The 26,955-nt window shown below is 42.6% G+C and overlaps 1 protein-coding gene and 1 long non-coding RNA gene across 2 annotated transcripts in view; one reads left to right on the plus strand and one right to left on the minus strand.

Annotated features, from left to right (window-relative positions):
* LOC121144347 overlaps positions 1–26,955 on the minus strand; it is a 40,767-nt gene that overhangs the window by 9,823 nt on the left and 3,989 nt on the right. The window lies entirely within an intron of this gene.
* Dsg3 (desmoglein 3) lies at positions 1–26,955 on the plus strand. The gene is made up of 16 exons (XM_040757873.1): positions 1–144; positions 6,674–6,709; positions 7,437–7,568; positions 8,413–8,568; positions 8,983–9,127; positions 9,763–9,929; positions 10,289–10,417; positions 10,995–11,180; positions 13,677–13,948; positions 14,744–14,883; positions 16,780–17,007; positions 17,144–17,398; positions 20,023–20,168; positions 20,446–20,509; positions 22,190–22,419; positions 23,593–26,955. The coding sequence occupies exons 1-16, from the start codon at positions 97–99 to the stop codon at positions 24,505–24,507; spliced, it is 3,249 nt and encodes a 1,082-aa protein (XP_040613807.1). The 5' UTR covers positions 1–96; the 3' UTR covers positions 24,508–26,955.

A 26,955-nucleotide genomic window follows, 5' to 3' on the forward strand; every position in this document is an offset into this window, starting at 1 on the left:
CACTGCTAGAAGGGTGCTCCAGACATTGGTTACAGACGCTCGGGTGAGCAGCTGCAGCAAGAGGCTTGGATTTGTTCACCAGGGACACCAGCCACAATGACCTGCCCATTCCCCAGAGTCCTGGGACCTCTGGCCCTCCTGATGGTAAGTCCCATCTTTTTCTAAAACTAGTAAACTTTCTCTACTTCATTGCTTACTCCAGAAAACTGGATTTGTTCGCTGAGTCCCTGATGTACATTCTAAAAAGGATGCAGCAGAAGTAAACCCTAAAACTGTGAAGCTTTTACATTCCTTCCTTTTTTGTTTTTCTTAATGTTTAATTTTGAAAAGAAGTATAAAGCAGGAAGATGTTTGTTTAAAGCAGTTATTTTATATTTCGTCAGTGATCAGATTAATTCACCTCAACCCTAGGTTTTATTTTCCACAACCTTCATTTTCTTCAAGGCAGTGCATTTTTCTAACACACAAATGAAACATGCACAACACAGCCACTTCTGTTCTCTGGGATTGCACACCTCTTGTTAAGCAAATGGCTAAGAGCTCTGCATGCCTGATCTTGACACCTGACATGTTTGTAGAATAGTCACCAACCGCTGAACGAAAATCAAAGCAAATATGACTCTAGACAAGTTAGGAGGATTATTAAGAAAACCGGTTCTACATTTAGCCACTACGTGCAAACCGTATCAGGCCTCTGGGGAGGGGCGACGTGAACTTAACCGGGGAACGGTGCTCAGGAGGGTAACTCTCCTGTTGGCTGGGGAAATGCTATGTGTTGTCTTCTAAATGACAAGAAGAATCAAGCATGAAAACATTAGCTCAGATACTATAAGCTATCTTATGCCTTAATCATTGGATTAGTGAGGCAAAAACATGTCATCACTCATCTCAAAAATGAAGATCACCAAAAGCTTGAATATAAAAAAAATATAGGAAAAATGGCCAAAGTCAATTGCCTCATTGTAGATGATAAAGTTGGCCTCAGTATCCATTCATGCCACTGCCTCATTTCGAACCACATAGAATAGGGATCTCTCAAAGTCACAGGGGCTAGATCTCAAGAACTGCCTGAAAATTAAAGTTGTTTGCCATCGAAACAGATGCCTTTGTGTGGGAGAGTGCCTCAACTCTCCCTCATATGACAGTGCTCAAGTAGAAAACAGGCATCACACTGCTTTTCAAAAACTGAACCAATGATTGAACAAGGCCTCCTTTTACTGTGACTCGACCTTCAGTTCTGCTATGATGCTGGTGATGGGAAGCTAGGATTCGTAAGACATTTGCCAACATACAGTAAAGCTTTGCCCATGTAGGGGGAGAAGAAGAGAGGGAATGGAAGGAGGGAGGGAGGGAGGGAGGGAGGGAGGGAGGGAGGGAGGGAGGGAGGGAGACAGAGAGAAATAAAAATGAAGGGTCTAGATGTGAGCTGAACAATATTGTAGCCACTGCCCTTAATCCATGGCTACTTATCACTTAGAATATAATTGTTCTGAAAAGAGATATGCTGTTAAATATGAAACACACAACATAACAAGAGTGTAAGAGATATTGTTAGTTTTTTTAATTGATTGCATATTGAAATTACAGTAGTTTCAGTAGATTAAACTGAATATACCACTAATAACTTTAACTTTTTAACAAGCCTTTTGATGCAAGTATGAGAAACTTTAAAACCATTTAAAGTGAGTGGCAATTGTGCTTCGCAGTAAGCAAAGCTGCATCCTAATTCCACTTGCAGAGGGCGGTGCTAGGCAGATGAGACTCCGAGGATTGAGTGGGAGTTGAGACTCCCTACGTGGAGACAGACCGAACTGTTCCATTGTCAGACCAAGACCAGCAAAGGCAGGCAGTTGTGGCCTTTGCCGAGGGCTGTGGAGCTACTGGTTTGACTGGACTGAAAGTGTGTGTTGGAGACTAGGGGTGCGATTTAAAAGGGTTGATGAGTGTGACATTGAAAGGTTCGTTCTGTGAAGGCAAGTGGAATCCTTTCAGAAAGGGGAGCCACCCAGAGTTTTGACATAATGTGGTTACGGGGAAAAAGCATCATTTGTTGTTGAAGGGTGGTGTCTGAAAGTTGAAAGACACGTCTGGAGGTTTCTGTACCTTTCCCATCTCACACACACACCATATGACAGCATCGTAATGTGATATGTAACAGCAAGAGCTAGGCTTGAGTGTGCAGCCGTTCCACTGACTCACTCCAGGTCCTCGGTTCTCTATTGTCAAACAAGAATCAACTGAGGATGGGCATGGCAGCACATACCTTTAACCCCATCATCACTCAAGAGGCAGAGGCAGATGATCTGTGAGTTCAAGGCCAGTCTGGTCTGTATAGTAGGCTCCAAGAAAGCCAGGGCTCTGTAGAGAGACCCTGTTTCCAAAAAAAGCAACAAAAAATAATAATATAGAGAGAATCACCTTCGCCCTGCCCCCTACCTTTCTAAATTGACCACAGTGAGAAGGGAACTTTCCATTCTTGATCAATGAAATGGCTGTTTCCACTGTTGATGATGAGCCCCACTGAACCTCTCTGAAATTCAAGACTCCAAGGGCAGAGGAGCCTTGCCAGGAGCCCTGCCTAACACTGCCTGGCTTTGGCAGCAGTTGGTAGAGACCCAATTATTCCTACCAATTAGCCATCCCCCTTACTTAATACCAGAAACCAGTTCTCAGCCCTAACTAGAACACTCTGTGTCCCAGAGGTTTCTCGTAAACCTCTTAGCCCTTGGTGCTCCCTTTCCAGTAAAAAGCCAATCTGTAGCCTAAGGTGAGGGCTTGCTGGGGAAATGCCTCATGAGGAAATTACATAGATGATGGGTTGTCCATAATTACATGACGGATAATTGAATCTGCTTAATACACACTTTTTCTTAAAGCAGCACAGTTGCCCAGGATGTGCATTGTGCAACTTGAGTTGTGCATTCACGGGAATTGTACTGTGAGCAGCACCCATGACGCTGGCCAGGAGCAGTCCCCACCGGCAGGGCAACAATGGAGCACTGCTTTAAGGAGTCCCTGCATACTATCAAAGGCTCGAGATACCCCTTTCCTTTTCTTGTTACTCTAACGGAAATCACTAGCATTTACTGAGCACCTACTGTGCTCTTGGGCTACCCACATGCTTTACAGCTGCTCATTGTTCAATCCTCACAACAACAAAAAAGCACATCCTAGCTTTAAAAAAATCAGTTTTCTAAATTAATTGAGTTTACACATCAGTTCTTAAAAATCGAATTGTCTGCAATTAAATACTAATTTCTAAATAGTTTAATCTGTATTATTCAGCTGGAGAACTTGCCTTGATGAATACAAAGATTATTAGGATGACTTTAAAATTCAAAAATCTGTACAGTCCTGACTCACACTTTTTTTTTGCTCTATATTTCTACAACCCATTTCAGTTTTCAGTGTGAAATCCAATAAATTACACCAAGTGCTGAGTGCTTCATTGTAGAACAGCCTTTGTGTTGGGTGATGCCCCAAGCATGGACTGAAGCAAGTGTTCTGACCGTGCAGGCTAAGTGATGATGTTTGGAGGATTACAGGTGTTAGGCGCATGCGCAGCTTAGTATTTCCAGCTTACAGTGGCGTTATTAGGACACTGCACACCATAAGTGAAGGAGCTTTCACACAGAAACCAGAAGAATAAGTCACTCATTCTTCTGAACTGTGGTTGTGTGACTCATTTATCAAATGTGTCTTAAAGCACTGCTATGGTCTGACATGTTTTCAGTCACTGTGTCTGACGAGTTGATCAATTATAGCAGTGAAACACCAACCTAGGGGCATCTCATGACATTTCTCGCCCAAAAGGTATAAATAGAAAAATCACACTTGAAATACGTAATGACTCCTTTTAGTTACCTAAGTTAGTCTCTGAACTTCCCAGTGGGGAGTATGGTGGACTTTGACGTCTTTAAGCTGCTTTTCTCACAGCTGCGGAAATGGGCAGTGTGGCTGTGTAAGCTGCTTTTCTCACAGCTGCTACAAGCACCTAGTAAATGAAGGGACACTCCTTGAGATCAGTCTTAAAAGAAGAGAATGAATATTGAGAAAGAATAAGTCATCCGAGGGCTCCGGCTCTGTGAGAACACTGGAAATACCTCAGCCTTGCTCTGCTCTGTGACTTCTCTGTAGACTCGGCTTTGCCTTCCTGGGAAGCTACGTAGGACCAGGGCTCTAACGCCTGCTGGAAGACTCATTCCCCATGGAGCTAGTACTGACATGACTCATGTTTTCTGGATGACTCCATTTTTCCCGTAAAGAGGAACATGCCCAGCCCTTCCTTCCCCTCACAATCAGACAAGAATGATCAGTGGCCACACCACATTGGGCCCTTCTTTCCTAAAAGACGGCATGATACTGGGGAATTATCTTGAGCCGCTATTTAAAATCAGTTTCAGGTGAAGTGTTTACAATGGAGGGGCTGATCATCCCGTATCTAGTGTAATTGCTCCTTTGGTTCAGACTTGGACCTGCCTGTTCATTATAATCTTTACAAATAAATGATGTAATAAATCTACATTGTTTCAGGATCAACCACAGCCTTTGGCCCTGATAAAAATCTAAGTTACTGTCATATAACTTTCTTCGGTGTATCTGTGTTAGCTTGGGGTTAGAATCTAGTGTCATGGCAATGTACACACCCTGAAGATAATATGGCTATGTTTCAAACCCTAGCTCATCAAGGGTTGTTAAGCAGGGAGAAAGTAAATATTCATGTTCTTTCCTCGATATAGCCATAAAACAGGGGTTCTATAAAAGAATCTTCTTTAGGTGGTTGCAAAAATAATAGTAATATTGAGTATAATGTTCTGTGAATAAAAGCCAGGCAAGTCACCTGCCACTGTTACTCTTTGCATTTTATCCCATAATTTGTTTTCCATGACCTCTTTTCTTCAGATCCCACCCTCAGTGAACCAGCAAATAGTTGCTAAACTCTTGGATGGGGAGGAATGGTAGCAGAAGCAAGACCCAGGATTTGGAAAGCTCATGAAGAAATTCTTTAGCACTCATGATACAGGGAGCATTTGTGAGCCGCATGGCATTAAAGAGAATGTGAGCTGTACAAACGCAGAGAGGGAGGCGTTGGTTGAGACTGCTTCGTGCAGCACGTTGATGCTTGACTGGGTGAATCACATGCAGGTGGGCAGTGAGGAGCGAGGACTGCATTCCAGCTGGAAGCAACACAGACAGATGCCAGGCCTGTGAGATCCTGAGAAAGCAAAGGCCCTAGGCAGCCCAGCTTCCTTTACCCTCACTTAACTTTTCATACCAGTAGTATTCAATAGCATACAGCGAAACTCTTGTTTGTTTGCTTGTTTGTTTGAGATATGGTCTCACGATGTAGTTCCACCTAGCCTAGAACTCACTATGTAAACCAGAGCAGTCTCAGACTCACGGAGATCTACCTGCCGCTGTCTCCTGCGTGCTGGGACTGAAGACAAACCCATCTGGGATGAAGTGTCATGTTTAATTTACAGTGGGACGGAGAAGAGCAGATGCATGCCCCACAGGAAGCAGCACCTAAGACCGGCACAGGACAGACCCTGCTTTTAGGAAAAAAGTTCCATTTTCATAAACCACAGTAGTTGTGTTATATTCTTCTCACTCTAGAACAACTTTAAAAGGAGGAGGTGGTGTGGAGTGAGGAAAGTGGGGAACAAAAGAACCTGTCTTTAAAAGGAGTTAATCCGGGTTGCTTTTGTATGAGCACACAGGACAGATAACTGGGTCTTGGGATTGTGATTTTGGTGTTGCTTTTTTTTCCTAGTGTTTTGAAAGAAAGTCTTACTATGTCACCCTGGCTGTCCTCCAATTCTTCATAACCCTCCTGCCTTACCTTCCCACATGCTGGGATTGTAGGCATGTGCCACCATGCCCAACATAGCAGTTCTCAATAATTCTGTGGCCACTTTCAGCTGTTTACCACAACAATTCCTAAAACAATGACTTCTGGGAGCTTTTTATATGGTAACCAAGTAAGAAACATCTAGTGACTGATACTGTCTGAAAGCATAATTTTACAATCAAGGAAATGGTGATGGTGGCAGTGAGAGTAACGATGATGGTTGGAGTGGGAGCTATTAATCTCCTTCCTTGTTTTCACTTTGTTTTGAGACAGTGCTTAACTCTGGAGTCCAAGTTGATCTTCATTCACTAGTTAGCCCAGGTTTGTCTCAAACTACGTTCCTCCAGCCTTAGCCTCTAACCACTGGTAGATTCCTCTCTTTTTGTCCATAAAAATCTGATGCCATGGTACTGGAGATAAATCTTAGGAGTTAATAGCGCTGGGTGCTTTAGCAGAGGACCCATGTGCAATTCCCAGCACCAACACGGCAGCTCACAGCCATCCTTAGCCCCAGCTGTGGGGGTTCCAACAGGTGGTGCACATACATGCATGCAGGCAAAATATGCACAGACATAAAGTAAAACAGATAAATCTCTAAAAATCTGAAGTCAAATTGAAAAACTAGAGGAACTTGTTTATATGGAGAATGTGCCTTTTCATGGTAGGATTTTATGCTTTAGGATGCTTCTGCAAACCAACTTTTCTAAAACTAGAAATGAGCTATAATCTTAAGAACAGAGTGCAATGATGAGGATTATTAGCTTTTGACAGTCACCTGCTTGCCGAACTCACAAGACGTTTGTTTCTGTCTGATGTCTACAGGTGGTGCTGCTGGTGCACGGGGAGTTACGAATAGAGGTAAAGTATGCAGTGTGTGTCATTCAATCAGTTCACTGTTAAAACTGAAAGTTATAGTGAGAAAAGTACTTAACCTCATTATTTCATAATTCAACTGGGAAAATACATACAACTAAAATTCTAGCAAATAACCCAAAATATTTTAAGGTTATCTATAAATATTATGATTATTATCTCATGTGGTCTTGTTGGTTGGTTGGTTGGTTGGTTGACTGTCTGACTAGTTGGTTGATTAACTGGTTAGTTGGTTGGCTGGTTGGTTAGTTGACCCTGATCTTTTGAGAACTGGTCTTCTGGATAGTCCTGCCTACTCTGGTACTCACTATGTAGATCAGGGTAGCTTTGAACTCCTGGCAATCTTCCTGCCTTAGCTTCACTAGTGCTTGATTGTAGGCCTATACTACTATGTCTGGTTCCTTCCTTCTTACCTTAAATAAACAAGTCAAATCCTATTGTGGAATAAATGAGGGGAAATCAAATATGATTAAATAGTAATATTAAAGATCGCATAGCTTTGTAATGCTATATAAATCTGCTTCCTGACAATTATCAGGTGACCATCTGTTCACCTGATAATTGTCAGGAAGCAGATTTATATAGCATTACAAAGGATGGTCACCAAAGTAGAAAGACAAAGTTTCTCGGCGTAGGTACCTATCTATGGCGGGTATTCAAAGCAAAGACCACCAGCCATAGATGTGGTAAAGTGAGGTCTCTTTCAACACAGCCGGGAGGACAGCACAGAGAAGATGGGACAGCGGTGCAGCAGGTCAGAAGGAGGTACAAACGTGAATGGGTAAAATTTGCTAAGCCCTGCAGAGAAAGAGAAGACAACTCCAAAAGAAACCCAATTGCCAAGGTAAGTCATACTGACAGAAGCAGTGTGAAGCTTGGAATACATGTATTGCATACAAATTAAAGACAATATAGCAATTCCACTTGCTAATATGTAGCCTGGGAAGTCCACAGAACAACGACCTGTTTGTTGTGTGCAACCAAAAATATAATAACAGTAATATAAAAAAAGATATAGGAATGACAGCCTGTAGAGTTATAAAATGGGATTAAGAAATATATTGGCTCATTTTCATGTATAAGCCTGCGTATATCCAGATTTTATTAAACAAAAATAAAAATAGAGAGAGATGGCAACCAGATGACTGGGGGTAAACATTGGCTTGGCCGTGAGTGGGCAACTATTGAAGCTGGACAATGAGCTGTCTCATGAACACTGTACTATTGTCTCTGTTAAACGGCATTAAAATTACAAAAATCAAAACCAATTGTGAGTTCACATGTACTCTGAACACCTGTTACCTTATTCTCTCCCTTCCCCATTTCGTTGTCTCTTCTTCCAACTTAGGGAAGCATCCTCTTTTAAATGGTAAAAAAGAATTGGGCATCCAGAGGAAGCTTTTCCACAGCTAATCCCCCTCTGTTTTCTTACAACATTTTAACTTTCCCACCATGGTGCCACAACCCAAACAAGCACTCAAAATAGCTCATTCTTGGTCCATGCTGATGAGCAGAACAATTGTACTTGATTTCTTATTCATCCTCACCAATAAATAAGTAGAGCAGGATAAATCACATAGTAATGGAAAGGGTGGGCCAAGTGAATGGATGACTTTACACCGTGGAGGAGCCTGGAGAAGGCTCATCCCTGGCCAGCTCGACACTGAAGCTATTTTTTTTTCTTACAGATCACTTCAGATTTCCAAGCAACCCAGAAAATTACATACCGAATTTCTGGGGTGGGAATTGATCAGCCCCCTTTTGGAATCTTTGTTGTTGACCCAAACAATGGTGATATTAACATAACAGCCATAGTTGATCGTGAAGAAACCCCAAGCTTTCTGGTGAGTCCTCATTAAGCTATCCTCCAAGTACTTTTCAAAGTTAGAAGGTAGCTCTTCTCCAGGTGGGTTTGCAAGAGAAGGAATTATTACATGGGTTAGTTTATCAAGGAATAAAGTTAATCCCTCTACCAAAAACTTCCCCGCTGTGGTACATGCCCATGGCAAAATACACCAGAAGTGGGGGGAGGGGCTTCCCAGAACATCATCCTGTCAAAATGCAATAGCTTGAAGGAAGGGAAACTGGACCAATGGCAAGAGTGGGGACCCTCTCCTTTGCCCACACTTGGGGGAGATGCTTTTCTTCTTTGTTCATTGAGTTCTGTAAATGCCAACACTGGTCTAATATCTGTGAGGTTTTGTAATAATCAGACTAACTCCATACAGTAATAATGGATAGTCTCCCTGTGTTTCTAGATCACATGCCGAGCTCTAAATGTCTTGGGACAAGATGTAGAGAAACCGCTCATACTAACAGTGAAAATTTTAGATGTCAACGACAATGCTCCGATATTTTCACAAACCATATTCCAGGGTGAAATTGAAGAAAATAGCGCTTCAAGTAAGTCTTACAAGGTCAATTGCCTCCAATTCACATCTTTCAATTACATATACCATTATACCATTTTTACAAACTATTCTGTTAGTTTGCTCAGTAGTTTGACAACCAAAAATTCATTATGATATTCTGAGATTTCCTTTCCAAATTTTGTACTAACTCTTAGCAATTACCCATCAGAATTATACCTGTAGATTATAGTCCCATTACGAAGTTAGTGTCTAGGCACACACCTTCTGTGTGAGTCCCAAACATGAAGATGCCTCTTGAGCAACCTGGATTCACAAGCTTGATGTTTTTAGATTATAATGGACAGAGACATAGTCCCATTATTTGGATCATATTTAAAAGGAAACACGCAGGTACATCTATCTGGGGAAGAACTCCAGACAGAAGCCCCAACCTTAAAAAAGCCAAGACTGAGAGAGCACTAGAAGATTTTTCTGAAAGCCAACAAATTCTAGAAAGAGACAGCAACAGTGACACATATGGGTTTTGTTTTTTTGTTTGTTTTGTTTTGTTTTAGCAAACAGGTAGTTTGGAAAAATAGTGGGAATCAATGCTAAACTATTTTGAGTCTTAATGTGAATGTAATGTTGGATTTTATGTAATCTTTGACAATTTTCCTATATTCTTAGATTCACTGGTAATGATCCTAAATGCCACGGATGCAGATGAGCCAAACCATTTGAACTCTAAAATTGCCTTCAAACTCGTCTCCCAAGAGCCTGCTGGCATGCCCATGTTCCTCATCAGCAGAAACACTGGAGAAGTCCGAACTTTGACCAGTTCTCTTGATCGAGAGGTAAAACAAGTTACTTGGAAGCATCAAAAAAAAAATCATAAGAGATTTGATGGTTTAAACCTAAGCATGGTGCCTCCGTTTTGTTTGAGGACACAAAAAGAAGGGGGGAAGCTACTAGCCTTTGCCTGATACAGTCTAGAGGAATCTTCCTCCATTTGGTTCTGCTGTAAACAACAACCTTTCGCACAACCCCTCAAATGGGAGAGCTAAGGAAGACACCGGTGTGCAGAAGCAGAGACGACACTGGGATTAATAGGCCATGAGTCATGATCTTAAATATTTTCATCACTGTCTTATCTCATAGAAAGTGCCCCTGATCTTTAACAATTGATCTCTGTTCTCTTTTTCTCCCAATTCAGAGCATCGGTAGCTACCGTCTGGTTGTGAGTGGCACAGACAATGATGGCGCAGGCCTGTCGACTCAGTGTGAATGTAGTATTAAAGTGAAAGATGTCAACGACAACTTCCCAGTGCTTAGAGACTCTCAGGTACATCCACTGGGCCTCGAAGAACCATTTTAATATACTCTTGATAGTTCAGCATCCCAGTTCACGAATTACCTGTTTGTCGGGTTTTTAATTTTCTATGCTTTTCTATTTTAAAAAAGATCTTAGCTCGGGCACTTGGGAGGCAGTGGCAGGTGAATCTCTGTGAGTTTGAGGCCAGCCTGGCTATGGAGTGAGCTCCAGTACAGCCCGGGCTACACAGAGTACACAGAGAAACCTGTATCAAAAAAAAAAAAAAGCCTTAAATATGGTAATTAAGGAACTGATGGGAAATAACACATAATTTGAGAAATAAAGATGAATGCTATTTAAAATAAATATGATTCTCTTAGGTAAACCCTAGTGCTGAATCTTGAGCACTTGTCTGGGGTTCTAGCAGGGGAACTGAAGGCCACCCTCTTCAGTTGGAGGAAGGTTGACACAATGAGGAAGGGTACACTCGCCTAGCCAGCCAGGTCAGCCAAACCACCTTGGCAATGGACAGAGTGACAACAATGTGCAGCCAGGTCATCCTCGCAGCTCCTAGCACTGACTAAAATCCTGTGTTTCTCCATTTCAGTATTCCGCACGTATCGAGGAAAATACTTTAAATTCTGAGTTACTCCGATTTCAAGTGACAGACTGGGATGAAGAATTCACAGACAACTGGTGGGCTGTCTACTTCTTCACCTCTGGCAATGAGGGCAATTGGTTTGAAATTGAAACAGATCCCAGAACCAATGAAGGCATCCTGAAGGTGGTTAAGGTAAGGAAGACATAACAAAGTAGGTAGCATTTATTTTACTATCATAATAGCTCTATTGTCTAAACACAGCTTCTCTTGATATACTATTTTTTTCCTTTCAAGCTACCATACTTCATTTTGCGCGCACGTGCACACACACACACACACACACACACACACACACACAAGAGGCAGGGGGAGGTTTGCATGCTCTCGGGACAGGAAAGTAAAGACATTTCATATATTAATCAAATTCAATCTCTGCAAAGGATTATAGTTCACAAGAGGTGAGAATGCATGGGATTGATGTAGTGCAGGAATTTGACAACATGTTTTAAATGTATTAGCTAATGTCCTCACAAAAAGAAATCATAATTTCTCCAGAAAGTGGGAGCTGTTAACAAATTCTGCTAGGTAAAAAGCAAATCACCGAGGAAGGCTCAGGTTCAGCATGGCAGACTCCCCATCGGGAATTACATCAGGACAGCTGTGTCTGGAATTAGACAGACCCAAACAGATAGCCACTCTGCTGATATTGTTTGGCATCAGGTTTTGGAACATTCTGGAGCTTCTTTAGCACCTAGGTCTGATATAACGATGGAGTGATAGTATTTCCTTAACAAAGAGACTTCTGTAAACACCCCTTATTAATCCACACTTCACAGAGAGTGTTACAGCTTCTGAACCTGCAATGACTTTGTTATAAGTCCTAACATCATCTTGACTCCCTATTTAATGGACAGGGGTCATTCAGTTTCCCCAAACTCGACACCTGGCTGTTATCCTTGAACCTTAGCATTTCCTACAGCATCCGAGCAGCCGTCAAGTTCTGCGGAGCTACTGTTAAAGGATGGCCTCCCTCTGCCTTCTACCCCCTATCCCCTGCCTCGTCTTGCTCCCTCCCTCTTACAAGATTGCAATACTGTCTAGCAGGCGCCCCACCTGTCTCTCCCCACTTCTAGCTCTCACTGCCTCCAGTCTGCTACCGCATGTTTTTAAAGAAACAAATTAGATGACTTACTCCTCCCAGGCTCTCATTGGCTGAGTGGTGGCCGCCAATGCCAACGGCACTTTTAAATCACCTGCAACTTTTTCTAGATGGAATACAGAAAGGGTTTGCATGAGGTTCTATGGGGGAATTCTCCTTCTCTAGAGGCTTACATTAACCAGCGTGATTCTAACACACCACCCAAATGGATAACCACCTACATCAAAATGAAGTAGCAGACCTTCCTACTACAGTACCCAAGGTGCTACCAGCCAGCTCCGATCACCTTCTGCAACACGGGCGATTTGAAAGTGCCTCCAGCTTTCCCTGAGTACCTTCACAGAACCCTTCGGTGTTCAGCCCAGATCCAAACCTCTCAGATAGAAGCAATTCCCTGCTTTCACCAGCTCTGTAACCTCTTCGTCTCTGCCTTCACTCTCCCTTCCACTGGGAAACTCTGAGCCCTTAGAAGCAGGCATTACACTCAAATCCAGACGTCTTCCCTTAAAAAATATTCTACCAGTAAATAGATAAAACAATTAGTGCTTCCTAATTTATTGTCCTGAAAAAAAAAAAGACTAATGAATGAAAAATGCTAGCCTCAGATTCCTTGGGCCTTGATTTAAGCCAGCTTAATTAGATAATCATGCAGATATAAGGAAAACCACTGGAAACTGTCACTATGAAGAGTTGGGTCAGTTGCGCACTGCTATAAAAAAGACTTGGCTGGTCTTCTTGTCAACCAAGATGTGATAGTTGGCCTTTCGAGCTTCAAATGTTATTTATGACAGAGAAGAATATGCATGAATCCAGTGAATATTTTATTAATAACCAAGTTTCTGTTTATAAAAATGTGTCTCCAGGCAGTGGTGGTGCATGCCATTCGTCCCAGCACTCAGGAAGCAGAATGAGGAGGACCTCTGAGATCAAAGCCAGCATGGTTTATACAATGATAACAATAGCTACAAAGGGAAAACCATCTCAAAAACAAACAGAAAAGAATGTATCAGAGGACTTAATTTGTTATAGTCTCACAACAACCTGGTGGAAAAGGTGACATCATGGTAGAACACTTGCCTACCATATATAACATCCTGGATGATGTTTCCAGTACTGGTTTTTTAAACAAATTAATAAAATGTACATAGCATCTAGAAATGAAAAGTGAGGATCAGAGGAATCAAGCGCCCCCTTCACAACACACTGCTCAGTCCTAACAGAATCCAGACTTGAGCTATGCTACCTCCACAAATTAGGGACTCTCAGTTCTACCTTATAGCCCAAAAGGAGTTAATGATGTTTTGGTAATCTATAAGGGAGACAATGTGTTTTATAAACAGGTTACCAAAACAAGGTCTCATGAGTTAAGAATCCTAAGGCATTTTCTATTTGCCCTTACGATGGCTTCTGAAACCATATTTGCTCTACAGAAACAGCAGGTCTGGTCCACCTCATGCTCTTCCGGACTGTGTTTGCTCTGCTTTGTCTTTTGTGAGACTTCCTTCTGTCTCCTTTGGTTTTCACTCTAGGCTCTGGATTATGAGCAAATGCAAAGCTTGCAATTTAGCATTGCTGTCAGAAACAAAGCTGAATTCCACCAGTCTGTGATCTCACAGTACCGAGTGCAGTCAACTCCTGTCATAATTCAAGTCACCAACGTCCAAGAAGGAATTTCATTCCGTCCTCCTTCCAAGACATTTACCGTGCCAAGGGATGTAAGCACTAACAAACTGGCTGGCTATATCCTGGGAACATATCAAGCTACCGATGAGGACACTGGCAAAGCTGCCTCATCTGTCAGGTAAGACAGGCTTTATATCCTATGAGTCCTTAGTGTGGCTTTCATTGTATGTGACAACAACACAGTGCTCCATCAACTAGTAACCAGAAACAGATCTACAGAAGGGGTGAAGCCAAGGAACTAGATAACTCAAGGAGAGATACACAGAGAAATCACTAGAATATATTGTGGTGTGATCAAAAAGAGTATGCCTGCCTGCAAACTAGTAGGAGCTAAAAGAGAGATGTCTTAGCCGGGATGGAAACCAGCACAGAGCTCCACAGCTGAGTCTTGCAAAAGGTTAGAAGTTCATCAAAGGAGTGAGTTCCAGTAAGATAAGACACTATGGCTCAATCCAAGGCAAAGTCGGTAATGGCTGAAGCATAAAGCGCCATACAGAGAAACAGCTGAAAACTGGGTACCAGACTAATGCATACATAAAGATTATGAAGTGTTAAGCAACTATATCATGTCAATTTTCCGTGTTTTTACTCCTTTATAAGATTTATTTATGTTTATTTTGCATGTGGGTGTTTTACCGGCATGAGTGTCTGGGTACTTTGTGTGTGTGTAGTTCCTCAAGGAGTCAGAAGAGGTGATCAGATCCCCTGAACCTGGAGTTATAAGTGGTTGTGAGCCACCATGTGGATACTGGGAACAAACCGAGGTCCCATATGAGATCAGCAAGTGTCCAGCACCCTGATACTGTTTATAAGTACACACACAACATTTTAGGTCATGTATAACTATGTTGGCTGTATACTGAATAATATATATTAAATAAACAACCTTTTATATTTTTCTATTATAAAACAGATATGTACTGGGCCGAAATGATGGAGGTTTGCTTGTTATTGATTCAAAAACTGCTCAGATCAAATTTGTCAAAAACATCAACCGAGACTCTACTTTCATAGTTAACAAGACAATCTCAGCTGAAGTTCTGGCCATAGATGGTAAGAATGTTATTTTCATGGTTTTGAATGAAGTTTAAATTAGCATTCTCTTCAGTGTAGATAGATGGTCATGACTGATTTATATATTTCCTTTATCACTAAAGATCATTATCTTAGGTTTTGGCCTTGAGCCTGAGACATCACATCTTAACCTAAAAGAAACTAAGAAATTTCCACTCCCACCTATAACTCTAGTCCCTTTGGTTTACTAATGGTGAGGTAGAAAGTATGTGTGTAAATGTGCATGTGTGTGCACATGTGTGTGTGTTCATGCATATGTGTGTGTGAGTGCATGTGTGTGTGATATACATTTGTCCATATGTGAGTGCAGGTGCATGTACCCATGCATTTGTGGAGGCCAGAGGAAGACACTTAGTGTCCTGTTTCATTGCTGTATGCCTTAGTCACCTGAGACAGGGAATCTTAGTTAACCTGGAACAATGCTGGCAGTCAGAGGCCCACAAGACAGAGTTGTGGATGCACACACAGCAGCCCCCACTTTTACACAGCACTAAGGGCCCAAACTTGGTTCCTCACACCTGGACATCAAGTGTTCTCACCCACTGAGCCACCTTCCTAACCTCAGGAGAAAATTTTTGACTTACAAAAATAACTAATTTTCGAAGACCAGTTAAAATGCCTATAGACAATCAATCAACAAATCCACTCCAAGCACCAACTCACTCGAGTTCTCTACAGAAACCCTGTAAGCTTTCATCATTAAATAATAAAATTTCCTCTCCTGAGGTGTTTTAAAATAATATTCATAGACTGTATGAGTTTACCAGTCTATAAAGCTAATTTAGGCTCAATGTAATAAACACCAAAAAATGAACACCAAAAATAATAACATTTGGAAAAACCACCCCTAACACTAAATATGACATCTCATCACTGAAGAGTTTTATTGTGTTGTTTGGTTGTCAACATTGTTTGTTTTCTGAAATGGGGTCTGACTATAAGGAACTAGCCCAGTGGCTGATTATGTAGAGCGCCTGCTCTCAAACTCAAACTCAAAGAGATCCACAAGTCTCTGCTCCTAAGTGCTGGCATTAAAAAGCCACATGCCACCACCCTGTGGCTTCAATAAACTCTTAAGTCTTATGTAATAAATATAATTATTTATTCCAAATACTAAGGTTCAAATTGCAGGAGCAAGAATCTTTTGTCTCCTGGTTACAAATGTTACCACAGCTTTAAAGCTATTTTTGTATTGATTTCATTTGTAATTAATGAATTAATTACTTTGATTTCAAGAATATCTGACTGATGCTAATGCTGCTTCCCAGAGACACAGGCAACTTGGCAAGTTTAAATTGGTTTTATAAATTGCAGAGATAGGATGATGTCTTCTTACTCCTGATAATAACAAATACACCTTTTTACAAGAAGTTATCCTAACTTGGCAGCAAGAAAGAAATATAAAAAGTTACTTTTGTAAATTGGGTGCAGGGGCGTGTCTATAGTCCCAGGAGGCTGAGACAGGAGTTCCCAGCCAGCCTGACCACCTAGACTCCCAGAAAGGAATGAAGGGGTAGACTCCCAGAAAGGAATGAAGGGAGGGAGGGAGGGAGGGAGGGAGGGAGGGAGGGAGGGAGGGAGGGAGGGAGGGAGGGGAGAAGGAAGGAAGGAAGGGGGATGGACAGGGAGGGAAAGAAAGGAGGGGAAGAGAAAAGACAGTGAAAGAGAGTGTGAGGGAGGGAGAAACATTAAAAGAAAGGAAAGATGAAATTAAAAGATAGAAAAGGGGAGTGGCGAGGAGCGGGAAGGAGGAAGGGCAGGGGAGGGACTCAGAGAAAGCAAGAACAAGAGAGAGGGAGGAGAAAGAAAGGGATGGGGTGTGGAAGGTCGTTTTTTGTACAACTTTACTCTCTGCATTCCTTTAAATTCTTACAGAAAACACTAAAAAGACGTCCACAGGCACAGTATTTGTCGAAGTGCCCAGTTTTAGTGAAAACTGTCCATCAGTTGCCCTCGAGAAGGAAGAGATCTGTAGTTCCTCACCATCTGTGGTTGTCTCGGTGAGAACCCTGGAGAGGGGTGGATACACTGGTCCCTACACCATGTCACTGGAGGAGCAGCCTCTGAAACTGCCTGTCGTGTGGAACATCGGAATGATGAATGGTGAGTAGAGAGAACATCATAATTCCAAGACAATTCTAGCACCATGATGACAAGCAAGAAGTTTGAAGAGCAAATGAAGCCTATTCTCACTGTGGATTTGCACATTTGTGTGTTTGTTTTTTGTTTGTTTTTGTAGCTACCTCAGCACTTCTGCGAGCCCAGCAGCAGATGTCTCCAGGAGTATACAGTGTCCCAGTCATCGTGAAGGACAATGAGGGCAGGCAGTGTGACACACCAGAGATCCTGACCCTGACAGTGTGTCAGTGCGATGACCGGAGCATGTGCAGAGCCCCTTTCCCCAGCAGAGGACCTATGATATACAGGGAGTCATCCTGGAGGCTGGGGCCTGCCGCCATTGGATTGATCCTGCTAGGACTCCTGATGTTGCTGTGTGAGTAAGCCAATCTGCCCTCCAGAGTCCATGGCAGTGACATCATTTACAAAAGCCAATGTGCTCATTTGTGCAATGTGAGAAGTGCCATTCTCTAATCACTTAGCAACAACTTAAATACAGCAAAGCAAATCATATATGCAATCGTTTCAAAATAACAGAGCTGGGGAAATGGCTCAGGCAATATAGTGTTTGTCTGACAAGCATGAGGATGTGGGTTCAATCCCAGCCACAGTAAGTTGGGAGGAAGAGGCACACTGATGCCTAGAGCTCACTGGACTACTAGCCTAGCCTGCTTAGGTCATTAAAGATGCCCAAAGATTGATATTCGAAGTTTCCCCTGGCCTCCATAAGCATACTCGTACAGCTGTGTATTCATAATCATATTCTGGCCACATGGGGGATGGAAGACAAGAGCAGATGAAAGGATTATAAAGATACTCAGTCAATATGTGCTCAGTCAAAATCATGACTTTATTCATAAGCATGGACTTTCTAAGATGTACATACACATCTCAGATCCACATACTAGTCTCATGACTAAAATTCTTTAGAGAGGTCATCTGGGATGCACATTAACAGAACTTGACTGCTGAAATTCATTGTTTAATCCAGCCAGTCTTCAATACAGAGCATACCCCTCACGTGCATCCCTTTAAAATACTCACACCTGGGATGCAGAGATGGCTCAGTAGTTAGAAGGACTTGCAGAGGACCTGGGTTCGATTCCACCCACATAATGGTTCACGACCACCCATAGCTCCCAGACCTCATGTGGAACACACTCACACCTAAAAAAAATAAATCTTTAAAAAGCTTTTTAATGTTCACAAATAATAGTGAAGACATTTAAGGAAATTGCATGCCTGTCCTGTCTTTTACTAACTGTGCATGTTAGCTTATTCAATAGATAGGTTTCTGGAAATTTTCATTTTAATCAAAATCTCATTAATCAAATGATGCTCTGATATAAGAGTCCTCTACTTAAAGGAAGTTTGAAAGGAGTTGGGTAAACAAGAGATCTTTAATAAATTCACAATAATTCCTTAGTTTATAACTGAATCATAAAATATTAATGGTAAAACAAATTTTCATGGTGTACATGTATATTCTACCTCAACTGTCTTTAGAAATATGATTTGTGGGCCAGAGAGATGGTTCAGTGGCCATGAGCACATAGCTCTTACAGAAGAGCTGAGTTCAGTTCCCAACACATACTGTGAGTGGCTCACAGCTCCCTATAACTCCAGCACCAGGGGATCCAGTGCCCTCTTCTTGCCTTCAGAGACATGTGCACTCACATACACACACACACACACAGAATTAAAAATTAAATATTTAATAATAAATACAATTTATTTAAGCATTGTATTAAGACTCAATATATTGTATGAGTTACATCCCATCTGTTTTAAAACTTGACCTAATTTGCATAATTATGTAATTCATTCTAGTAACACTAGCATGTCTTCATAACATCCATTACTGTCTTTTCCCTCTCTCAGACAACCATGATGAAGGTACCACTTATTTCCCCTTCAAATGGATGACTTAGAAAGATTATACGATGTAGTCAGGGTCACAGAGCTGAAAAGTGGTGCATCCAAAATCCAAATCCTAGAAGTCCGATTCAGAGACCTGTCCCCTAACCCTTCAGGGAGCTACTGCTAAGGGGACAGTTCAAGCATTAGGGCCCATGTGACCTTGACAGTGCAGAGATAAATATGTGGCATTGGCATCAGAGTACAATGAGAGATGGCTTAACAGCTAAGAGCTCTGGCTGCTCTTGGATTTGGATTGTAGCACCCACATGACAGCCAACAACCGCTGACTCCAGTTCTAGGGAATCTGGCATCTTCTTCCAGCCTCTGCATGCACCAGGCAGGCACATTGTACACAGACAAAGATGCAGGAAAAACACTCAAACACATGAAATAAGTATTTTTAAATGACCATTAGCAGAAAGAATGACATAATGGTTGGAAGATCCTCCAAGCTAAGGACTCTCAGTTCACAATTAAAAGTGCAGTGTTAGGGGCTAGGGAAATGACTCTGAGATTTAAGAGCACGGGATCTACCAGAACCTGGGTTCCAATTCCAATACACACACACACACACACACACACACACACACACACACACACACACACACACTGCACTCCACTGAAAGTCGTCGATCAAACCATCTTTAGTTGCTGCTGCACTTTGCTGGTCAACTGCCCTTTACTAAAGACAAAACTCTGAACTATTATCAAAATCACCTAAAATCTTGGCTATGGAGGCATAACAGTTTTGTGTGCATTTACCGAACACAACAGAGACAGTAAACATGTACAAAAAATACAGTAAACAGTAACAACAACAACAACAATAATAATATGCTTTATGGAAAGGGATTGAGAAACTGAACAAACCCTCCAAGAAATGGCCTGGCCTCCTTCAGCTCATGATCACTGGTAAATTGCTGCATTTAACTCAATAAATTGTATTCTTATTTTGCTTTCGTTAAATACATTCCTTTAATGGTTGAACCACTGTATTGCCTTTGTAACACTTTCAACAATTGCCATGTCAAACAGTTTCCAATGGATTCAAGCATTCTCTGTTTCCTTGTTCCTGCCCAGTGGCCCCTCTTCTGCTGCTGACCTGTGACTGTGGGGCAGGCCCCATTGGAGGAGGAGCCGCGACAGGTGGCTTTATCCCGGTGCCTGATGGCTCAGAGGGAACAATCCATCAGTGGGGAATCGAAGGAGCCCAGCCTGAAGACAAGGTGAGAATCCGGTTTGTAAAACAGTTACTGCAGTCATGTACTGGGAAAGGGTTTATAATGGAGTAGGAAAGGGAAACCGAGGGATGTCAAGAGACATCTTGACCCTAAGTGGAGAGTTGAGACTGTCGTGGAGGGGAACTTTTAGGACTCCAACTTTACAGGAGCTGCGTCCTAAAAGGGGATACACCTAGAAGTATTGTGATGTTACCACTTACGAGGGGCCACACTCCACCTATATCGTACTGAAATGTGTATAATTTAATCCTGTAATTTGTAGGAAATCACAAACATTTGTGTGCCTCCTGTCACAGCCAATGGAGCGGGTTTCATGGAAAGCTCTGGTGAGTAGACATCAAATTTGTCTGTTTACTTATTTGTACTGAGATTTGAACTCGCGGCTTCGTGAATGCTAAGCATCTGGGCCATCTTTCCAACACTAATTAATAACTTTTAATTAGAAAATGTTTTCCAGGGTTAGCAAACTGGAAGTGAAAATGTTAGCAGTGGCTGGGTCCACCACTAGCTCTGACTGTCGCTAGCACAGGTCGGTTCATGTTTGCCCATCAAGTCTCATGTGTGGGCATCTGTACCATATTTGGGCATGCCACACCTCTGGTATTCTGTCCCTCTTCCTGGTGTAACAGCGTCAACTGTGTCTGGTTTGAGTTCGGTTACTAGTTCTGTGCAATCAACATGGCACTTAGCTGGATGAAGCCTATAGCTGGCACTTAAGTGGATCTGTTATTTCTTCGGATTTACTTAGTGACAATTTTAAGCATGTTGTCTCATTACCAGAAGTACACTATAAACTAGCAAGCAATGAGGCCTGGCACTCACAGGAATTTTATTCTTCATTCTGTAGCTGGCAAGTATCTACACAAGTTATACCCAGTTACATGACAGCCTTTAACAGCTTCTCAAATACTTGCTTCTCGCATTATGATTACATAGCAAAAACTGAACCCAGAATTGTCTGTAAAATATAACTCATAGTGAGGTGGGGAGTTGGTTCACTGGCTTAGAGCACTGGCTGGTCTTCCAAAGGACTAGGGTTCAATTCCCAGTGTCCACACTGGGTGGTTAATAAACACCTGTAAACTCCAGTTGCAGGGGATCTGATATCCTGTTACCACGATTTCTGTGGACATCCATACACGTGTGCTCATATTCACACACACACATACACACACATACACACACACACACACATGCATGCACACAAAGAAAAAGTAAAATGAATGTAAATAATCTATGAAAGCATCACATGAAAGAAATAGGAAACACAACCATAACCCTTTAAGTCCCCCTTTGGATGGCATCTGTCACTTTGCACAGTCACTTCATAGGGACTTCTTTCACTTCCGATGCTGAAATCATATGACTGCTTGACCCCAATGCCATTGTCCCTGAGAACACATGAGTTCAGAAGCTTTCCATGGCCGATCACTGACTACTGTGTCTTTTCACCTTTTTGTTTCTGGCCATAGCCACCAACAATCTGCTTCCCCTGTGCTCACCTTTAGTTGACATGTCTTCATGGCTTCTCCACCTGCCCATGCCCCTCCGCTGCTCACATCAGCCTTCTGGAATGTTATCGCCCTAGTCACACCATTGCACTTCCCCTCACGCGGCTGCTTTACACAGAAACTGTCCATCAAAGGTGAAAGAGCTGGAAGGACTGAAAAGAGAGCTCAGTCAGTCAAGCACTTGCTGTTCAAGGGTGGGGCCCTGAATTCATGAAAATGCTAGGCATCCTGGCCCATGCTGGGGAGACAGGGAGTGGCAGATCCCTGGGACTCATTGGCCAGAGAGCCTACCTGAATCAGCAAGTTCCCGGCCAGTGAGAGACCCTGGCTCAAAGAAAGATGGATGGTACCCTGAGGACCAACACCTAAGAGTGCCTTCTGACCTCCACACGCACACGTGTGCACACATACGTACACACTCATGTGCATATATGGGAGTTTTTAAAAAGTCACTGCATGAAGTATTAGAGCTCTCTCTCTCTCTCGTGTCTTTAGAAGTTTGCACAAATACGTATACTGGAGGGACAGTGGTGGAAGGAGCTTCAGGAATCGAAATGACCACCAAGCTGGGAGCAGCTACAGGATCAGGAGCTGCGGGGACGCTTGGGCCCTGTTCCTTGGGTCATTCAGGAACGATGAGAACAAGGCATTCCACAGGAGGGACCTTGAAGGACTATGTTGTTGCACCAGTGAACATGACTTTCCTAGGTTCCTACTTTTCTCAGGTAACTGGGCAGCAAATGGGCAGGTTGGTTATCTCATTTACACAGGAAATCTGGTTACTTGGCTACGTAAGTTAGTATTGAGATTCATTTTTCCATACTTTTTTAAATGTAAGGGGGAAAAAAGCTTCCTCTTATCAAAATAAATCAGGCAATTTTGGTAGCTGTCAAAATGAGGGCCACTGGTTCAAACTCACAAGTCAAGTGGACAAGGACAATGTTAGTGCGAAGCCCCCACGGGGGTGAAAACTGTCTCCGTGCACCTTGGGAAAGCTGCCCCTCCCCCAACACAAAAATCAAACAGCCCAGTGATGGACCACAGGTAGCACATACAGTTGCTATGGAGACCGAAATCCAGGCAAAATCAAACACTGAAACATAAGCCTAGGCTAGACTTTTTGAAGGAATATCAGCCATATTGCCAATTCCCCAAAGAAGAATGTTAAAGAGTATTTCCTGAAGCCAGACTCAGAAAGACCTGCCTGAGCCGGGCATTGGTGGTGCACGCCTTTAATCCCAGCACTCGGGAGGCAGAGGCAGGCGGATCTCTGTGAGTTCGAGGCCATCCTGGTCTACAAAGCGAGTTCCAGGACAGCCTCCAAAGCCACAGAGAAACCCTGTCTCAAAAAACAAACAAACAAAAAAAAAAGAAAGACCTGCACGGTGCTGGCTCTAATATGTGGGTAGGTTTATTTTTGTCTGTAACATGAAAGCAGGAGGGAACTTCTGGGAAGAGAAGAGGAGAGAGGTGGGGAGCATGGGACAGTAACGGAAAGGAAAACCACCTCGTGTTTTCTCTCATTAGCGAAAGTCTGCATTTGACTCTATATGCATATACAGCACCTGGAAGCCAAGGAGAGACTATGGGGAAAGGAGACGGGGTAGCAGGAGGGGGGGAAGAGCAAGAAAGAGTAAGGGGGTCTAAATAGGATCAAAGATCAAGGATACATGTTTATGGCATGCCATACTCCCATTATATTGAACACTAACTACAAACACAGTAACGATAAAAATAAATAAAAGAAAACGTTTTAGCTATCCAGAGGGGAAATGAAAGAGCACCGTCATCACTAGTGCGGATTACCTAATGTGGGGGGTTCACACCCCAGCCTTGGGCTTTATGAGTGGATCCGATGGTCTTTGTAAAGTCCATTTGTCCTCTTTCTCCTTATTTAGAAATCATTCGCCTATGCTGAGGAAGAGGATGAGCAGGAAGTGAATGACTGTTTGCTGATATACGATGACGAAGGCGAGGATGCTGGCCCCTGTTCGCCTGCGCTCAGCTCCTGCAGCTTTTGCGCCGATGACCTAGATGACAGCTTCTTGGATTCCCTTGGCCCCAAATTTAAAAAGCTTGGAGATATATGTCTTGGTATTGATGATGAAGCCAAGCAGGCAAAGCCAGGACCTAAAGACAGTGGTTCTGGGGCAGATATCTGTGCTCGCTCTACAGAAGTCCCTCTGGCAGGTCCTTCCAGGTACCAAACTTTGCCTGGCAGTCTGGAGGCTCCCCAGTCCAGTTCCCAAAGACACCAGACTCTGTCTGGAGGTCAGGACTTCCCTCAGATGGGTTCTCAAAGGTACCAGATTCTGTCTGGAGGTCAGGACGTCCCTCAGATGAGTTCTCAAAGGTACCAGACTCTGTCTGGAGGTCAGGATGTCCCTCAACTGAGTTCTCAAAGGTACCAGACTCTGTCTGGAGGTCAGGACGTCCCTCAGTCAGGTTCTCAAAGGCACCAGACTCTTTCTGGAGGCCTGGACATCCCTCAGTCAGGTTCTCAAAGGCACCAGACTCTGTCTGGCAGTCAGGATGCTTCTGTTGTGTTCACTTCTGGGTCTGTCCACCCTGCCATTGCCATCCCTGACCCTCTACAGCTTGGTGACTACTTGCTCACAGAAGCACACTCAGCATCAGGGTCCTTCCTGCAGCCCACCACTGCCACCTTTGAGCCACGCCTCACCCAGAGTGTCACGGTAACAGAGAGGGTAATGTGCCCCCTTCCCAGTGTCTCTGGTAGCATAGTGGCTCCCACAGAGCTACGAGGTTCATACAGTATGCTCTACACAAAAGAAGCCTGCTCCCATTTATGACCAAAGCAAAATGGAAAACATAACAACCAAATTTGGATATTTTTACCCAAATATGTTTTATAAGATCTAGCAAAGCTTGTGGTATTGAATTAATTTGGCTTTTTGAATAATCTCTGATCATGGTTATATTTCAAATACTCTGATTCATATAACAAAGCTGGGTATGTTGTCATTACTAATTCTCTGATTTTTTCCCAGCAGGAATAAACCTATATATTTTCTATAAGTATCTTAAGATATTAGATAGGGAATGTTCCTAAGCATCTTTACAGTTCTTTACTATCAACGTCAAAGGAAGATGCTGTCACCTTAAAACACACTGTGGGTTAGTAGATTGGCTTCCTTCTTGGAGTCCAGGTCCCTGTCTCTATCATTAATACGGATATTATTAACAGCCAGGGGAGTCTGAGGTACATGACAAAATTTTCTGGGCAGCTTGGAGCAAAGGTAATAGATGTAGCTGAGGGGCTTTGTCTTCTTGGTGAGAGATCTCAAATCTTTTGCTCAAGCCCGGGGCTGTGGGTGAATATGTTTAAATCACTGCATCTATATTCTATGTATGCTCACAATAAGACAGTTTTAAAATACAAATAGCATAGAACCTGTAAGAAGGTTTAGTAATGGTGTAAATAGTATTCTGTGTGGATTTTGAGCTAGCCCAAGAAAATGCAATTTAATACAGAAATACATGCTCCCTCGCAGACACTCCTCAAATGTTAATCCTGTGTAAGTCTTTTAAAAAGAAGTCCTTATTGTGAGTGCCAGCCAGTAGGAATGACTCACAGAAGATATGCAGTGAGGTTTGTTACGTTAACAATGTCGATCAGGGTTTGCAGGAGTAGAAAAAGCACAGCTTCTCTTCTAAGCAAAAAGGCCTATGAACTAATAAAATAGCAGGTAGTGAAATGTGTGAGCGTGCGCCATTTTAGGAAAAACAGTGAAAAAGGGAATTGAGCAGCTGTAGCAATTTAATGCTAAGTAGCAACGTAAATGCTAAGTGTGCAGATGCTATGTGAGTGAATGTTTAGAGCAGCGGTTCTCAGCCTTCCCAATGCTGTGGCCCTTTAATACAGTTCTTCATGTTGTGGTGACCCCAATCATACAATTATTCTACTTCATAACTGTACTTTTGTTACTGTTACGAATCGCAAGGTAAATATCTGATATGCAGGATATCTGATATGTGGCCCCTGTTAAAGGGTCATTCAACACTGTCCTGCAAAGGGATCATGACCCACAGGCTGAGAACCACTGGTTTAGAACACATTTCATGAGAGTCACCCTAACAGTAGTACAGTTCTTCCAGCCATTTCTGGTTATTCATGATCTCCCCTTTTAGCCCACAAAGAATATTCTACCTCCCTGCTTCTCGACATTATTGTCTTAGCTGAGTCTTTCCAAGGCCATTGTCCAGCTCAATTATTTCGAATTGCTTGAAAAGTAGGTCTTTTAATTTTCCTTTTTTGTTGTCGATGTTGGTTTTTGTTGGTTAGTTGGTTTGGTTTTGTTTTTCCTTTTTGAGGCAGGGTTTTGCTGTAGCTAACCTGGCCTGGAACTTGCCATGTAGTCAAGCTGGTCTTGAACTTGGGATCTTCCCGATAGCGTCCTGAGTGCTGAGACTGTAGGCATGAGCCACCACATACAACAGATATTTTTTCACAATAAAAGCTTTAAAATGTTTTCCAGATACTGACTATTAACCAGTTATGTTTTAACCCTAAAAGTAAATATGGTCTAAAGATAATGAGGGTGAAACAAAACACCTAGATGTCACTATCCTTAGTCCCTGTCCCTTTTGTAGCATTGTGGCTCCCAGGAAGGTATGCTTAGGACAGACAGACTGAGAAGCTTAAGCAGCCCACATTTCCAAAACAAGGCTTTCATCACGCCTGTGCCAGTGAGGGCAGCCCAGCCTATGGGGCAGCCCACCTCTCAATTCTGCACAGCAGCTTGCTTGGATCCAGACTACAGACACTGGTCTGTGCATCTGCGTTTCCATGAATGCTAGATTAACAATAAGAACAGTCCTTACTCCATCTGCAAAGGTGGACTCGGGTTTCCCCGAGCATTTTAACTTTAGCTCTTAAACCCAACGTAACAGATGGGAATTTGGAGCCAGACATGCCTACAACCCAGCAATTGGGAGATGGAGAGGAGAAGACCAGAAGTTCACACTCGTCCTCAGTCACATAGCTAGCCGGGCTACCTGAGACCTTGTCTCAAACCAAAGGTTAGAAAGATAACCTCAAAAATGGATGTGTGGCTGCATCACTGAAATGCAGAGGAAACCGGGTCACAGTGGTAAAACTGATGTAGATGAAAACCTAAATGCGTTTTTGAGTTTGAAAATGTATTGATCTTTGGAATGACCTAGAAGTTCTCTTCATTTGTAACAATGTTTCTGTATTTTTTATTAAAAAATAAAACAAAGTTTCTTTAAGCAGAAAA

This window comes from Mesocricetus auratus, unplaced genomic scaffold (genome assembly GCF_017639785.1).
Source record: "Mesocricetus auratus isolate SY011 unplaced genomic scaffold, BCM_Maur_2.0 Super-Scaffold_100015, whole genome shotgun sequence".
NCBI lineage: Eukaryota > Metazoa > Chordata > Mammalia > Rodentia > Cricetidae > Mesocricetus > Mesocricetus auratus.

Coding starts and splice junctions, on each gene's coding strand:
- Dsg3 (XM_040757873.1), top strand. CDS start 97: ATGACCTGCCCATTCCCCAGAGTCCTGGGACCTCTGGCCCTCCTGATG. Junction 7,569..8,412: donor AAAGAAACCCAATTGCCAAG/GTAAGTCATACT, acceptor TTTTTCTTACAG/ATCACTTCAGATTTCCAAGC. Junction 8,569..8,982: donor AAGAAACCCCAAGCTTTCTG/GTGAGTCCTCAT, acceptor CTGTGTTTCTAG/ATCACATGCCGAGCTCTAAA.